This window comes from Heterodontus francisci, chromosome 46, assembly GCF_036365525.1.
Source record: "Heterodontus francisci isolate sHetFra1 chromosome 46, sHetFra1.hap1, whole genome shotgun sequence".
Classification (NCBI taxonomy): domain Eukaryota; kingdom Metazoa; phylum Chordata; class Chondrichthyes; order Heterodontiformes; family Heterodontidae; genus Heterodontus; species Heterodontus francisci.
Window position 1 is genome coordinate 11,528,431 of NC_090416.1, and position 16,728 is coordinate 11,545,158.

A 16,728-nucleotide genomic window follows, 5' to 3' on the forward strand; every position below is an offset into this window, starting at 1 on the left:
ATACACAGGAGCTGCTATTCTCTATAATATACACAGGAGCTGCTATTCTCTATTATATACACAGGAGCTGCTATTCTCTATAATACACACGAGATGCTATTCTCCATAATACACACAGGAGCTGCTATTATTTAGAATATACACAGGGGCTGCTATTCTCTATAATATACACAGGAGCTGCTATTCTCTATAATATACACAGGAGCTGCTATTCTCTATAATATACACAGGGGCTGCTATTCTCTATAATATACACAGGGGCTGCTATTCTCTATAATATACACAGGAGCTGCTACTCTCTGGAATCTCCACAGGAGCTGCTATTCTCTATAATATTCACAGGGGCTGCTATTCTGTGGAATATACACAGGGGCTGCTATTCTGTAGAATATACACAGGGGCTGCTATTCTCTAGAATATACACAGGGGCTGCTCTTCTTTAGAATCTACACAGGGGCTGCTATTCTTTGGAATATACACAGGGGCTGCTATTCTCCAGAATATACACAGGGGCTGCTATTCTCTAGAATATACACAGGGGCTGCTATTCTCTAGAATATACACAGGGGCTGCTATTCTCTATAATATACACAGGGGCTGCTATTCTCTATAATATACACAGGGGCTGCTATTCTCTATAATATATACAGGGGCTGCTATTCTCTATAATACACACAGGAGCTGCTATTCTCTATAATACACACAGGAGCTGCTATTCTCTATAATATACACAGGAGCTGCTATTCTCTATAATACACACAGGAGCTGCTATTCTCTATAATACACACAGGAGCTGCTATTCTCTATAATATACACAGGGGCTGCTATTCTCTATAATATACACAGGAGCTGCTATTCTCTAGAATCTCCACAGGAGCTGCTATTCTCTATAATATTCACAGGGGCTGCTATTCTGTAGAATATACACAGGGGCTGCTATTCTCCATAATATACACAGGGGCTGCTATTCTCTATAATATATACAGGGGCTGCTATTCTCTATAATATATACAGGGGCTGCTATTCTCTATAATATACACAGGAGCTGCTATTCTCTATAACATACACAGGAGCTGCTATTCTCTATAATATACACAGGAGCTGCTATTCTCTATAATACACACAGGAGCTGCTATTATTTAGAATATACACAGGGGCTGCTATTCTCTATAATATACACATGAGATGCTATTCTCCATAATATACACAGGAGCTGCTATTATTTAGAATATACACAGGGGCTGCTATTCTCTATAATATACACAGGAGCTGCTATTCTCTATAATATACACAGGAGCTGCTATTCTCTATAATATACACAGGAGCTGCTATTCTCTATAATATACACAGGAGCTGCTATTCTCTATAATATACACAGGAGCTGCTATTCTCTATAATATACACAGGGGCTGCTTTTCTCTATAATATACACAGGGGCTGCTATTCTCTATAATATACACAGGAGCTGCTATTCTCTATAATATACACAGGAGCTGCTATTCTCTATAATATACACAGGGGCTGCTATTCTCTATAATATACACAGGGGCTGCTATTCTCTATAATATACACAGGAGCTGCTATTCTCTATAATATACACAGGAGCTGCTACTCTCTGGAATCTCCACAGGAGCTGCTATTCTCTATAATATTCACAGGGGCTGCTATTCTGTGGAATATACACAGGGGCTGCTATTCTCTATAATATACACAGGAGCTGCTATTCTCTATAATATACACAGGAGCTGCTATTCTCCATAATATACACAGGAGCTGCTATTCTCTGTAATATACACAGGGGCTGCTATTCTCTATAATATACACAGGAGCTGCTATTCTCTATAATATACACAGGAGCTGCTATTCTCTATAATATACACAGGAGCTGCTATTCTCTAGAATCTCCACAGGAGCTGCTATTCTCTATAATATTCACAGGGGCTGCTATTCTGTAGAATATACACAGGGGCTGCTATTCTCCATAATATACACAGGGGCTGCTATTCTCTATAATATATACAGGGGCTGCTATTCTCTATAATATACACAGGAGCTGCTATTCTCTATAACATACACAGGAGCTGCTATTCTCTATAATACACACCGGGGCTGCTATTCTCTATAATATACACAGGAGCTGCTATTCTCTATAATACACACAGGAGCTGCTATTCTCTTGAATATACACAGGAGCTGCTATTCTCTATAATACACACAGGAGATGCTATTCTCCATAATATGCACAGGAGCTGCTATTATTTGGAATATACACAGGGGCTGCTATTCTCTATAATATACACAGGAGCTGCTATTCTCTATAATATACACAGGAGCTGCTATTCTCTATAATATACACAGGGGCTGCTATTCTCTATTATATACACAGGGGCTGCTATTCTCTATAATATACACAGGGGCTGCTATTCTCTATAATATACACAGGGGCTGCTATTCTCTATAATATACACAGGGGCTGCTATTCTCTATAATATACACAGGAGCTGCTACTCTCTAGAATCTCCACAGGAGCTGCTATTCTCTATAATATTCACAGGGGCTGCTATTCTCTGTAATATACACAGGAGCTGCTATTCTCTGTAATATATACAGGAGCTGCTATTCTCCATAATATACACAGGGGCTGCTATTCTCTATAATATACACAGGAGCTGCTATTCTCTAGAATCTCCACAGGAGCTGCTATTCTCTATAATATTCACAGGGGCTGCTATTCTGTAGAATATACACAGGGGCTGCTATTCTCCATAATATACACAGGGGCTGCTATTCTCTATAATATATACAGGGGCTGCTATTCTCTATAATATATACAGGGGCTGCTATTCTCTATAACATACACAGGAGCTGCTATTCTCTATAATATACACAGGAGCTGCTATTCTCTATAATACACACATGAGATGCTATTCTCCATAATATACACAGGAGCTGCTATTATTTAGAATATACACAGGGGCTGCTATTCTCTATAATATACACAGGGGCTGCTATTCTCTATAATATACACAGGAGCTGCTATTCTCTATAATATACACAGGAGCTGCTATTCTCTATAATATACACAGGAGCTGCTATTCTCTATAATATACACAGGAGCTGCTATTCTCTATAATATACACAGGAGCTGCTATTCTCTATAATATACACAGGGGCTGCTATTCTCTATAATATACACAGGGGCTGCTATTCTCTATAATATACACAGGAGCTGCTATTCTCTATAATATACACAGGGGCTGCTATTCTCTATAATATACACAGGGGCTGCTATTCTCTATAATATACACAGGGGCTGCTATTCTCTATAATATACACAGGAGCTGCTATTCTCTATAATATACACAGGAGCTGCTACTCTCTGGAATCTCCACAGGAGCTGCTATTCTCTATAATATTCACAGGAGCTGCTATTCTCTGTAATATACACAGGGGCTGCTATTCTCTATAATATACACAGGAGCTGCTATTCTCTATAATATACACAGGAGCTGCTATTCTCCATAATATACACAGGAGCTGCTATTCTCTAGAATATACACAGGGGCTGCTATTCTCTATAATATACACAGGAGCTGCTATTCTCTAGAATCTCCACAGGAGCTGCTATTCTCTATAATATTCACAGGGGCTGCTATTCTGTAGAATATACACAGGGGCTGCTATTCTCCATAATATACACAGGGGCTGCTATTCTCTATAATATATACAGGGGCTGCTATTCTCTATAATATACACAGGAGCTGCTATTCTCTATAATATACACAGGAGCTGCTATTCTCTATTATATACACAGGAGCTGCTATTCTCTATAATACACACGAGATGCTATTCTCCATAATACACACAGGAGCTGCTATTATTTAGAATATACACAGGGGCTGCTATTCTCTATAATATACACAGGAGCTGCTATTCTCTATAATATACACAGGAGCTGCTATTCTCTATAATATACACAGGAGCTGCTATTCTCTATAATATACACAGGAGCTGCTATTCTCTATAATATACACAGGGGCTGCTATTCTCTATAATATACACAGGGGCTGCTATTCTCTATAATATACACAGGAGCTGCTACTCTCTGGAATCTCCACAGGAGCTGCTATTCTCTATAATATTCACAGGGGCTGCTATTCTGTGGAATATACACAGGGGCTGCTATTCTGTAGAATATACACAGGGGCTGCTATTCTCTAGAATATACACAGGGGCTGCTCTTCTTTAGAATCTACACAGGGGCTGCTATTCTTTGGAATATACACAGGGGCTGCTATTCTCCAGAATATACACAGGGGCTGCTATTCTCTAGAATATACACAGGGGCTGCTATTCTCTATAATATACACAGGGGTTGCTATTCTCTATAATATACACAGGGGTTGCTATTCTCTATAATATACACAGGGGTTGCTATTCTCTATAATCTATACAGGGGCTGCTATTCTCTATAATACACACAGGAGCTGCTATTCTCTATAATACACACAGGAGCTGCTATTCTCTATAATACACACAGGAGCTGCTATTCTCTATAATACACACAGGGGCTGCTATTCTCTATAATACACACAGGAGCTGCTATTCTCTATAATATACACAGGGGCTGCTATTCTCTATAATATACACAGGAGCTGCTATTCTCTATAATACACACAGGAGCTGCTATTCTCTATAATACACACAGGAGCTGCTATTCTCTATAATACACACAGGAGCTGCTATTCTCTATAATACACACAGGAGCTGCTATTCTCTATAATGCACACAGGGGCTGCTATTCTCTATAATATACACAGGGGCTGCTATTCTCTATAATATACACAGGAGCTGCTATTCTCTACAATACACACAGGAGCTGCTATTCTCTATAATACACACAGGGGCTGCTATTCTCTATAATACACACAGGGGCTGCTATTCTCTATAATATACACAGGGGCTGCTATTCTCTATAATACACACAGGAGCTGCTATTCTCTATAATGCACACAGGGGCTGCTATTCTCTATAATGCACACAGGGGCTGCTATTCTCTATAATGCACACAGGGGCTGCTATTCTCTATAATATGCACAGGGACTGCTATTCTCTATAATATACACAGGGACTTTCTTCTTTCTTTCTTTCTTTGGGCCTCCTTATCTCGAGAGACAATGGATACGCGCCTGGAGGTGGTCAGTGGTTTGTGAAGCAGCGCCTGGAGTGGCTATAAAGGCCAATTCTGGAGTGACAGGCTCTTCCACAGGTGCTGCAGAGAAATTTGTTTGTTGGGGCTGTTGCACAGTTGGCTCTCCCCTTGCGCCTCTGTCTTTTTTCCTGCCAACTACTAAGTCTCTTCGACTCGCCACAATTTAGCCCTGTCTTTATGGCTGCCCGCCAGCTCTGGCGAATGCTGGCAACTGACTCCCACGACTTGTGATCAATGTCACACGATTTCATGTCGCGTTTGCAGACGTCTTTATAACGGAGACATGGACGGCCGGTGGGTCTGATACCAGTGGCGAGCTCGCTGTACAATGTGTCTTTGGGGATCCTGCCATCTTCCATGCGGCTCACATGGCCAAGCCATCTCAAGCGCCGCTGACTCAGTAGTGTGTATAAGCTGGGGGTATTGGCCGCTTCAAGGACTTCTGTGTTGGAGATATAGTCCTGCCACCTGATGCCAAGTATTCTCCGAAGGCAGCGAAGATGGAATGAATTGAGACGTCGCTCTTGGCTGGCATACGTTGTCCAGGCCTCGCTGCCATAGAGCAAGGTACTGAGGACACAGGCCTGATACACTCGGACTTTTGTGTTCCGTGTCAGTGCGCCATTTTCCCACACTCTCTTGGCCAGGGACTGCTATTCTCTATAATATACACAGGGACTGCTATTCTCTATAATATACACAGGAGCTGCTATTCTCTATAATACACACAGGAGCTGCTATTCTCTATTATATACACAGGAGCTGCTATTCTCTATAATACACACAGGAGCTGCTATTATTTAGAATATACACAGGGGCTGCTATTCTCTATAATATACACAGGAGCTGCTATTCTCTATAATATACACAGGAGCTGCTATTGTCTATAATATACACAGGGGCTGCTATTCTCTATAATATACACAGGGGCTGCTATTCTCTATAATATACACAGGGGCTGCTATTCTCTATAATATACACAGGAGCTGCTACTCTCTAGAATCTCCACAGGAGCTGCTATTCTCTATAATATTCACAGGGGCTGCTATTCTGTGGAATATACACAGGGGCTGCTATTCTGTAGAATATACACAGGGGCTGCTCTTCTCTAGAATCTCCACAGGAGCTGCTATTCTCTATAATATTCACAGGGGCTGCTATTCTGTGGAATATACACAGGGGCTGCTATTCTGTAGAATATATACAGGGGCTGCTCTTCTCTAGAATATACACAGGGGCTGCTATTCTCTAGAATATACACAGGAGCTGCCATTCTTTATAATATACACAGGAGCTGCTATTCTCTGTAATATACACTGGGGCTGCTATTCTCTGTAATATACACAGGGGCTGCTATTATCTATAATATACACAGGGGCTGCTATTCTCTAGAATATACACAGGAGCTGCTATTCTCTGCATTAAACACAGGGGCTGCTATTCTCTACATTATACACAGGGGCTGCTATTCTCTACATTATACACAGGGGCTGCTATTCTCTCGAATATACACAGGAGCTGCTATTCTCTAGAATATGCACAGGGGCTGCTATTCTCTGGAATATACACAGGGGCTGCTATTCTCTAGAATATACACAGGGGCTGCTATTCTCTATAATATGCACAGGAGCTGCTATTCTCTATAATATGCACAGGAGCTGCTATTCTCTAGAATATACACAGGAGCTGCTATTGCCCGGAATTTAAGACTGAAAGGATCTGTGGAAAACATGAATGGCTGATGGCAATCTTGGTTTCTAAAAGCCTGTACGTTATGTGGGGAATTGGACTCTAAGGGTAGAGAGGTGCCCTACAATGTTGAGGTGCTGGTAAAGAATGTGTTCGAGCGTTCAGAGGCAGTGCAATGTGTGATACGTTCAGCGCAATGGGGAATGGAGGGAGGAGGAAGATTGTGTAGGACATGGGGATCGGGAGCTTCGGAGGATCAGGAGGGGAAGAGTCCGGAGTGACAGAATCATCTTAAAATTGGAGCCAGGCCGTTCAGGGGGTGATGTTAGGAAGCACCTCTTCACACAAAGGGGAGTGGGAATCTGGAACTCTCTCCCCATGAATGGGAGCTTTCAAGACGGAGATGAAAGAGTTTAGCTGGGTAATGGGATTCAGGGATATGGCACGGAGGCAGCTAAATGGAGCTGAGGTACTGATGTGTCATAATTGATGAGATGAATACCCTATTCCTTCACTTCCTACCTTCCTTGGAGCGTGCATGCTGAATTCCTATCTACCCAAATTCTCAGCACATTCCCCAATTCAGGAGTCCACCCAATAAACTAGCTACACCGTTCCCTTGACCTCCCCCAACCCAAATCTTCCACCTTCCACATGACTTCCCCTCCCAATCTTCAAGCCATCCCGGACCAGTCAACTTTCCCAGATCACTGATGCTCAGTCCCCTCACCGGGTTGGTGTCTTCTTCCGTGACTAAGGTCCCGTTGGGTAAATAGTATATGAGCTGATGGGCACCAGAGAGGAGATTCCTGCGAAGACATGGAGAGAGAGGGAGGCAGGTATAAAATTCACCAAAACCCATCAGCATCAATGAACCAACGCTTCTTCCACAAGAGGTGAGCAGGTCCCGCGCTGTTAAACTGAGGCCCCTGGTGGATGTAAAAGATCCCAGGGCCACTATTGGAGGAAGAGCCGGGGTGGGGGTGTGAGGGGGTGGGGGGGGGTGGTGCGGTGAGTTAACCTCTGTGTCCTGGGGCTGATATCTATCCCTCAATCAATGTCACTAAAAAACAAATCTGGGTCATTATCACACTGCTGTTTGTGGGATCTTGCTGTGCACACATTGGCTGCTGCGTTTCCTACATTACAACAAGTCAAAAAAAAAGCACTTCACTGACTGTGAGGCGCGTTGGGACCTCCTGCGGTTGTGAAAGGCGCTACAGAAATGCAAGTCTCTCTTTCGCTGCACTCCAATCGTCAGTCGACAGGGAGCAGTGTTTTTATCTGACTCACTCTCGGGAAGGTGGGCGAGGCTGGCATTCACTGCCCGTCCCCAGCTGCCCTCAAAATGGCAGTGGACCTTCTCCTCGGAGCCACTCGCAGCAGGTTTGACACAACTGAGAGGCTTGCTGGGCCACCTCAGAGGGGTGAGAGACTGGAGTCACATGCAGGCCCAGACCAGGTAAGGATGGCAAGTCTCCAACCCTAAAGGAAACCATTTGTGCCGAGACCCAGCACTTTATTCCATAAACCGAAATCAAATTCTCAATGGGGCCTCGGGTAAACATCTCATCCTGAAAGAGGGCACCTCCAGCAGTGCAGCACTCCCTCAGCACTGGCACCGGGAATGTCGGCCTGGATTTTGCGTTCAAGCGTCTGCAGCGGGGACTCGGACCCACGACCTTCGGTCTCAGCGATGAGGGGACGACCCCACGGAGCCACCTCACTTTGAGAAGTCAAATCCCTCACACTGGGCATGGGAGGTGCCCGTTCGAACTCATGCCCCAAAACCAAACAAATGCCAAGCAAGCAGTCTGGTTTGTCTCATTCCCAAATTCTGCGGCTAACACTCACTCATTTCGTTCCAGGTCCATTTGCAGTTTCCTTCCCTCGGACTGTATCGTGCATTGTAAGCGGGGAGGAGGGCAGTCCTGTTCAAGGCAGAATGCAGAAGATATTATCAAACTGATAAGAATTGAAGAGTCTCCCTACAAAGACCCAGCTTGGACACTTCAATTAAAGGATTTTGCTGTTCGGGATTTGAATGTGCTGTCCCCAAACACTCCCAGGACAGGTACAGCACGGGGTTAGATACAGAGTAAAGCTCCCTCTACACTGTCCCCATCAAACACTCCCAGGACAGGTACAGCACGGGGGTTAGATACAGAGTAAAGCTCCCTCTACACTGTCCCCATCAAACACTCCCAGGACAGGTACAGCACGGGGTTAGATACAGAGTAAAGCTCCCTCTACACTGTCCCCCATCTCTCAGTGCTCCCAGGCAGTGCTGCATCAGACAAGACCCAAGTGTAAATTTAACAGATTATGTGAAGCTTTTTAATAAGCCACTTGGGAAAAAGGAGTTTCCCCCAGTTTTCCATCAATCGCTGGTCCCAGTAAAGACCTGAGTCTCCATCATAGTTATTTACAACACACAACACAGCCATTCGGCCCATCGATGATTCCACAGACAACATAGAAATATAGAAAATAGGAGCAGGAGTAGGCCATTCGGCCCTTCGAGCCTGCACTGCCATTCAATACGATCATGGCTGATCATCCAAACTCAGTCCCCTGTTCCCGCTTTCTCCCCATATCCCTTGATCCCTTTAGCCCCAAGAACTATATCTAACTCTTTCTTGAATATATTTAATGATTTGGCCTCAACTGCTTTCTGTGGTAGAGAATTCCACAGGTTGACCACTCTCTGGATGAAGAAGTCCCTCATCTCAGTCCTAAATGGCTTCCCCCTTATCCTTAGACTGGGACCCCCGGTCCCGGACTCCCAAAGATTCCTGTCAGTCACAGCTGGGAGGGAGGTTTCATTCTCCATATCGGAATTACAAACATTTCCACTGATGTAAAGGACAGAGATCATGGGACGTGGAGGAAAATCACTAGCGGGTGAGGAGGTGGCGGGGAATATCGAAATTAGGAGCTGAGTCAGAGACCCAGGGCTGGCTGGGGTGTGAGATACACAGACAGGGTGACACAGTGAGGTTGGGGGGAAAATAGGGAGGAAAGAAAGAGATGGAGAGAGACGGAGACGGAGAGAGACAGAGAGAGAGAGCGAGACGGGGAGAGAGCGAGAGCGAGACGGGAGAGAGAGAGAGCGAGACGGGAGAGAGAGAGAGCGAGACGGGAGAGAGAGAGAGCGAGACGGGAGAGAGAGAGCGAGACGGGAGAGAGAGAGCGAGACGGGAGAGAGAGAGAGCGTGACGGGAGAGAGAGAGAGCGTGACGGGAGAGAGAGAGAGCGTGACGGGAGAGAGAGAGAGCGTGACGGGAGAGAGAGAGAGCGTGACGGGAGAGAGAGAGAGCGTGACGGGAGAGAGAGAGCGAGACGGGAGAGAGAGAGAGCGAGACGGGAGAGAGAGCGAGAGGGAGAGAGAGAGAGCGAGACGGGAGAAAGAGAGAGCGAGACGGGAGAGAGAGAGCGAGCGAGACGGGAGAGAGAGAGAGCGTGACGGGAGAGAGAGAGAGCGAGACGGGAGAGAGAGAGAGCGAGACGGGAGAGAGAGCGAGACGGGAGAGAGAGAGAGCGAGACGGGAGAGAGAGAGCGAGCGAGACGGGAGAGAGAGAGAGAGCGAGACGGGAGAGAGAGAGAGAGCGAGACGGGAGAGAGAGAGAGAGAGCGAGACGGGAGAGAGAGAGAGAACGAGACGGGAGAGAGAGAGAGAACGAGACGGGAGAGAGAGAGAGAGAGTGAGACGGGAGAGAGCGAGCGAGACGGGAGAGAGAGCGAGCGAGACGGGAGAGAGAGCGAGCGAGAGACGGGAGAGAGAGAGAGAGAGACGGGAGAGAGAGAGAGAGAGAGACGGGAGAGAGAGAGCGGGAGACGGGAGAGAGAGAGCGGGAGACGGGAGAGAGAGAGCGGGAGACGGGAGAGAGAGAGCGAGACGGGAGAAAGAGAGAGCGAGACGGGAGAGAGAGAGAGCGAGACGGGAGAGAGAGAGCGCGAGACGGGAGAGAGAGAGCGCGAGACGGGAGAGAGAGAGCGCGAGACGGGAGAGAGAGAGAGCGTGACGGGAGAGAGAGAGAGCGTGACGGGAGAGAGAGAGAGCGTGACGGGAGAGAGAGAGAGCGAGACGGGAGAGAGAGAGAGCGAGACGGGAGAGAGAGAGAGCGAGACGGGAGAGAGAGAGAGCGAGACGGGAGAGAGAGAGAGCGAGACGGGAGAGAGAGCGAGAGGGAGAGAGAGAGAGCGAGAGGGAGAGAGAGAGAGCGAGACGGGAGAGAGAGAGAGCGAGACGGGAGAGAGAGAGCGAGCGAGACGGGAGAGAGAGAGAGCGTGACGGGAGAGAGAGAGAGCGTGACGGGAGAGAGAGAGAGCGAGACGGGAGAGAGAGCGAGAGGGAGAGAGAGAGAGCGAGACGGGAGAGAGAGAGAGCGCGAGACGGGAGAGAGAGAGAGCGCGAGACGGGAGAGAGAGAGAGCGCGAGACGGGGAGAGAGCGAGAGCGAGACGGGAGAGAGAGCGAGCGAGACGGGAGAAAGAGAGAGCGAGACGGGGAGAGAGAGAGAGCGAGACGGGAGAGAGAGAGAGCGAGACGGGAGAGAGAGAGAGCGAGACGGGAGAGAGAGAGAGCGTGACGGGAGAGAGAGAGAGCGTGACGGGAGAGAGAGAGAGCGTGACGGGAGAGAGAGAGAGCGTGACGGGAGAGAGAGAGAGCGTGACGGGAGAGAGAGAGAGCGTGACGGGAGAGAGAGAGAGCGAGACGGGAGAGAGAGAGAGCGAGAGGGAGAGAGAGAGAGCGAGAAGGGAGAGAGAGAGAGCGAGACGGGAGAGAGAGAGAGCGAGACGGGAGAGAGAGAGCGAGCGAGAAGGGGAGAGAGAGAGCGAGACGGGAGAGAGAGAGAGAGCGAGACGGGAGAGAGAGAGAGAGCGAGACGGGAGAGAGAGAGAGAGCGAGACGGGAGAGAGAGAGAGCGAGACGGGAGAGAGAGAGAGAACGAGACGGGAGAGAGAGAGAGAACGAGACGGGAGAGAGAGAGCGAGCGAGACGGGGGAGAGAGCGAGCGAGACGGGGGAGAGAGAGAGCGAGAGACGGGAGAGAGAGAGAGCGAGACGGGAGAGAGAGAGAGCGAGACGGGAGAGAGAGAGAGCGAGACGGGAGAGAGAGAGCGGGAGACGGGAGAGAGAGAGCGGGAGACGGGAGAGAGCGAGCGAGACGGGAGAGAGAGAGCGAGCGAGACGGGAGAGAGCGAGAGTGCGAGACGGGAGAGAGAGAGCGAGACGGGAGAGAGAGAGAGAGAGACGGGAGAGAGAGAGAGCGAGACGGGAGAGAGAGAGAGCGAGACAGGAGAGAGAGAGAGCGAGACGGGAGAGAGCGACAGACAGGAGAGAGCGAGAGCGCGAGACGGGAGAGAGCGAGAGCGAGACGGGAGAGAGCGAGCGAGACGGGAGAGAGCGAGCGAGACGGGAGAGAGCGAGCGAGACGGGAGAGAGCGAGCGAGACGGGGAGAGAGCGAGCGAGACGGGGAGAGAGAGAGCGAGACGGGGAGAGAGAGAGCGAGACGGGGAGAGAGAGAGCGAGACGGGGAGAGAGAGAGCGAGACGGGGAGAGAGAGAGCGAGACGGGGAGAGAGAGAGCGAGACGGGGAGAGAGAGAGCGAGACGGGGAGAGAGAGCGAGACGGGAGAGAGAGCGAGACGGGAGAGAGAGAGAGCGAGACGGGAGAGAGAGAGAGCGAGACGGGAGAGAGAGAGAGCGAGACGGGAGAGAGAGAGAGCGAGACGGGGAGAGAGAACGAGAGACGGGGAGAGAGAACGAGAGACGGGAGAGAGAGAGAGAGCGAGACGGGAGAGAGAGAGAGCGAGACGGGAGAGAGAGAGAGCGAGACGGGAGAGAGAGAGCGAGCGAGACGGGAGAGAGAGAGCGAGCGAGACGGGAGAGAGAGAGAGAGCGAGACGGGAGAGAGAGAGAGAGCGAGACGGGAGAGAGAGAGAGAGCGAGACGGGAGAGAGAGAGAGCGAGACGGGAGAGAGAGAGAGCGAGACGGGAGAGAGAGAGAACGAGACGGGAGAGAGAGAGAACGAGACGGGAGAGAGAGAGCGAGCGAGACGGGAGAGAGAGAGAGCGAGAGACGGGAGAGAGAGAGAGCGAGAGACGGGAGAGAGAGAGAGCGAGACGGGAGAGAGAGAGAGCGAGACGGGAGAGAGAGAGCGGGAGACGGGAGAGAGAGAGCGAGACGGGAGAGAGCGAGCGAGACGGGAGAGAGAGAGCGAGCGAGACGGGAGAGAGAGAGCGAGCGAGACGGGAGAGAGAGAGCGAGCGAGACGGGAGAGAGAGAGCGAGCGAGACGGGAGAGAGAGAGAGCGCGAGACGGGAGAGAGAGAGAGCGCGAGACGGGAGAGAGAGAGCGCGAGACGGGAGAGAGAGAGCGCGAGACGGGAGAGAGAGAGAGAGCGCGAGACGGGGGAGAGAGAGAGCGAGACGGGAGAGAGAGAGAGCGAGACGGGAGAGAGAGAGCGAGACGGGAGAGAGAGAGAGCAGACGGGAGAGAGAGAAAGCGAGACGGGAGAGAGAGAAAGCGAGACGGGAGAGAGAGAAAGCGAGACGGGAGAGAGAGAAAGCGAGACGGGAGAGAGAGAAAGCGAGACGGGAGAGAGAGAGTGCGAGACGGGAGAGAGAGAGAGCGAGACAGGAGAGAGAGAGCGCGAGACAGGAGAGAGAGAGCGCGAGACAGGAGAGAGAGAGAGCGCGAGACGGGAGAGAGAGAGAGCGCGAGACGGGAGAGAGAGAGAGCGCGAGACGGGAGAGAGAGAGAGAGCGAGACGGGAGAGAGAGAGAGAGCGAGACGGGAGAGAGAGAGAGCGCGAGACGGGAGAGAGAGAGAGCGCGAGACGGGAGAGAGAGAGAGCGCGAGACGGGAGAGAGAGAGAGAGCGCGAGACGGGAGAGAGTGAGAGCGCGAGACGGGAGAGAGAGAGAGCGCGAGACGGGAGAGAGAGAGAGCGCGAGACGGGAGAGAGAGAGCGAGACGGGAAAGAGCGACAGACGGGAGAGAGCGAGAGTGCGAGACGGGAGAGAGAGAGCGAGACGGGAGAGAGAGAGAGAGAGAGACGGGAGAGAGAGAGAGCAAGACGGGAGAGAGAGAGAGCGAGACGGGAGAGAGAGAGCGAGACGGGAGAGAGCGACAGACAGGAGAGAGCGAGAGCGCGAGACGGGAGAGAGCGAGAGCGCGAGACGGGAGAGAGCGAGCGAGACGGGGAGAGAGAGAGCGAGACGGGGAGAGAGAGAGCGAGACGGGGAGAGAGAGGGCGAGACGGGAGAGAGAGAGAGCGAGACGGGAGAGAGAGAGAGCGAGACGGGAGAGAGAGAGAGCGAGACGGGGAGAGAGAGAGAGCGAGACGGGGAGAGAGAACGAGAGACGGGGAGAGAGAACGAGAGACGGGGAGAGAGAACGAGAGACGGGGAGAGAGAGAGAGCGAGACGGGGAGAGAGAGAGAGCGAGACGGGGAGAGAGAGAGAGCGAGACGGGGAGAGAGAGAGAGAGCGAGACGGGGAGAGAGAGAGAGAGCGAGACGGGGAGAGAGAGAGAGAGCGAGACGGGGAGAGAGAGAGAGAGCGAGACAGGCGGAGAGAGCGAGAGACGGGGAGAGAGCGAAGCGAGACGGGGAGAGAGCGAGACGGGGAGAGAGAGAGAGCGAGACGGGGAGAGATTGAGAGAGAGAGCGCAAGACGGGGAGAGAGAGAGAGCGAGACGGGGAGAGACAGAGCGAGCAAGACGGGCGGAGAAAGCGAGAGACGGGGAGAGAGCGAGACGGGGAGAGAGAGAGAGCGAGAGAGCGAGACGGGGAGAGAGAGAGAGAGAGAGCGCGAGACGGGGAGAGAGAGAGAGAGCGAGACGGGGAGAGAGAGCGAGCGAGACGTGGAGAGAGAGAGAGCGAGACGGGGAGAGAGAGAGAGCGAGACGGGGAGAGAGAGAGCGAGACGGGGAGAGAGAGAGCGAGAGAGCGAGACGGGGAGAGAGAGAGAGAGAGCGAGACGGGGAGAGAGCGAGAGAGAGCGAGACGGGGGGAGAGCGAGAGAGAGCGAGACGGGGGGAGAGAGAGAGAGAGCGAGACGGGGAGAGAGAGAGAGAGAGCAAGACAGGGAGAGAGAGAGAGAGAGAGAGCGAGCGAGCGAGACGGGGAGAGAGAGAGAGAGAGCGAGACGGGGAGAGAGAGAGAGAGAGAGAGAGCGAGCGAGCGAGACGGGGAGAGATTGAGAGAGAGAGCGCGAGACGGGGAGAGAGAGAGAGAGCGAGACGGGGAGAGAGAGCGAGCGAGACGTGGAGAGAGAGAGAGCGAGACGGGGAGAGAGAGAGCGAGACGGGGAGAGAGAGAGCGAGAGAGCGAGACGGGGAGAGAGAGAGAGAGAGCGAGACGGGGAGAGAGCGAGAGAGAGCGAGACGGGGGGAGAGCGAGAGAGAGCGAGACGGGGGGAGAGAGAGAGAGAGCGAGACGGGGAGAGAGAGAGAGAGAGCAAGACAGGGAGAGAGAGAGAGAGAGAGCGAGACGGGGAGAGAGAGCGCGAGACGGGGAGAGCGCGAGACGGGGAGAGCGCGAGACGGGGAGAGCGCGAGACGGGGAGAGCGCGAGACGGGGAGAGCGCGAGACGGGAGAGAGAGAGAGCGATTGAGAGAGACGGGGAGAGAGAGAGAGAGCGAGACGGGGAGAGAGAGAGAGCGAGACGGGGAGAGAGAGAGAGCGAGACGGGGAGAAAGAGAGCGCGAGACGGGGAGAAAGAGAGCGCGAGACGGGGAGAAAGAGAGCGCGAGACGGGGAGAAAGAGAGCGCGAGACGGGGGGAGAGCGAGACGGGGAGAGAGAGCGAGCGAGACGGGGAGAGAGAGCGAGCGAGACGGGGAGAGAGAGCGAGCGAGACGGGGAGAGAGAGGGAGACGGGGAGATGAGAGAGAGGGAGAGTGGAAAGAGAGCGAGACGGGGAGAGAGAGAGAGGGAGACGGGGAGAGAGAGAGAGGGAGACGGGGAGAGAGAGAGAGGGAGACGGGGAGAGAGAGAGAGAGAGAGACGGGGAGAGAGAGAGAGAGAGAGACGGGGAGAGAGAGGGAGACGGGGACAGAGAGACAATGATGGTGGGTGTGGGGAAAGAGACCAGGGTGGGGGGGGTGGAGGCAGTGTCCAGGGTGAGGAGGCAGTGTGTCTGGGGTGGGGGGAGGCAGGGAGTCCTGGGCGGGGGGGGGAGCAGTGAGTTCAGGGATGCAGAGAGAGACCGGGAGGGTGAGGGGGGATGAGGGGGACACAGAGAGAGAGAGAGAGACTGGGGCCGGGCGGGGGGAGGAGGGGAGGAGGGAGACAGAGAGAGAGAGAGAGAGAGCGAGACGGGGAGAGAGAGAGAGCGAGACGGGGAGAGAGAGAGCGAGCGAGACGGGGAGAGAGAGAGGGCGAGACGGGGAGAGAGAGAGGGCGAGACGGGGAGAGAGAGAGAGAGAGTGAGACGGGGAGAGAGAGAGAGAGAGCGAGACGGGGAGAGAGCGAGAGAGAGCGAGACGGGGAGAGAGAGAGAGCGAGACGGGGAGAGAGAGAGAGAGAGAGCGAGCGAGACGGGGAGAGAGAGAGAGACCGAGACGGGGAGAGAGAGAGAGCGAGACGGGGAGAGAGAGAGAGAGACAGCGAGACGGGGAGAGAGAGCGCGAGACGGGGAGAGCGCGAGACGGGGAGAGAGAGAGCGATTGAGAGAGACGGGGAGAGAGAGAGAGAGCGAGACGGGGATGAGAGCGAGACGGGGAGAGAGAGCGAGACGGGGAGAGAGAGAGCGAGACGGGGAGAAAGAGAGCTCGAGACGGGGAGAAAGAGAGTGCGAGACGGGGAGAAAGAGAGCA

The 16,728-nt window shown here is 51.8% G+C and overlaps 1 protein-coding gene across 4 annotated transcripts in view; it reads right to left on the reverse strand.

Moving 5' to 3' along the window:
* adam15 (ADAM metallopeptidase domain 15) overlaps positions 1-8,854 on the reverse strand; it is a 46,683-nt gene extending 37,829 nt beyond the window's left edge. For all 4 annotated transcript variants that reach the window (XM_068022841.1, XM_068022840.1, XM_068022842.1 and 1 more), the window contains exons 1-2: positions 8,756-8,854; positions 7,632-7,710 (exon numbers count right to left, since the gene is read on the reverse strand). In XM_068022841.1, coding sequence (XP_067878942.1) covers positions 7,632-7,710; positions 8,756-8,775 — 99 coding nt within the window. In that variant the 5' untranslated portion in view covers positions 8,776-8,854. The remainder of the gene's footprint in view (positions 1-7,631; positions 7,711-8,755) is intronic.
* Between the last annotated feature and the right edge of the window lie 7,874 nt (positions 8,855-16,728).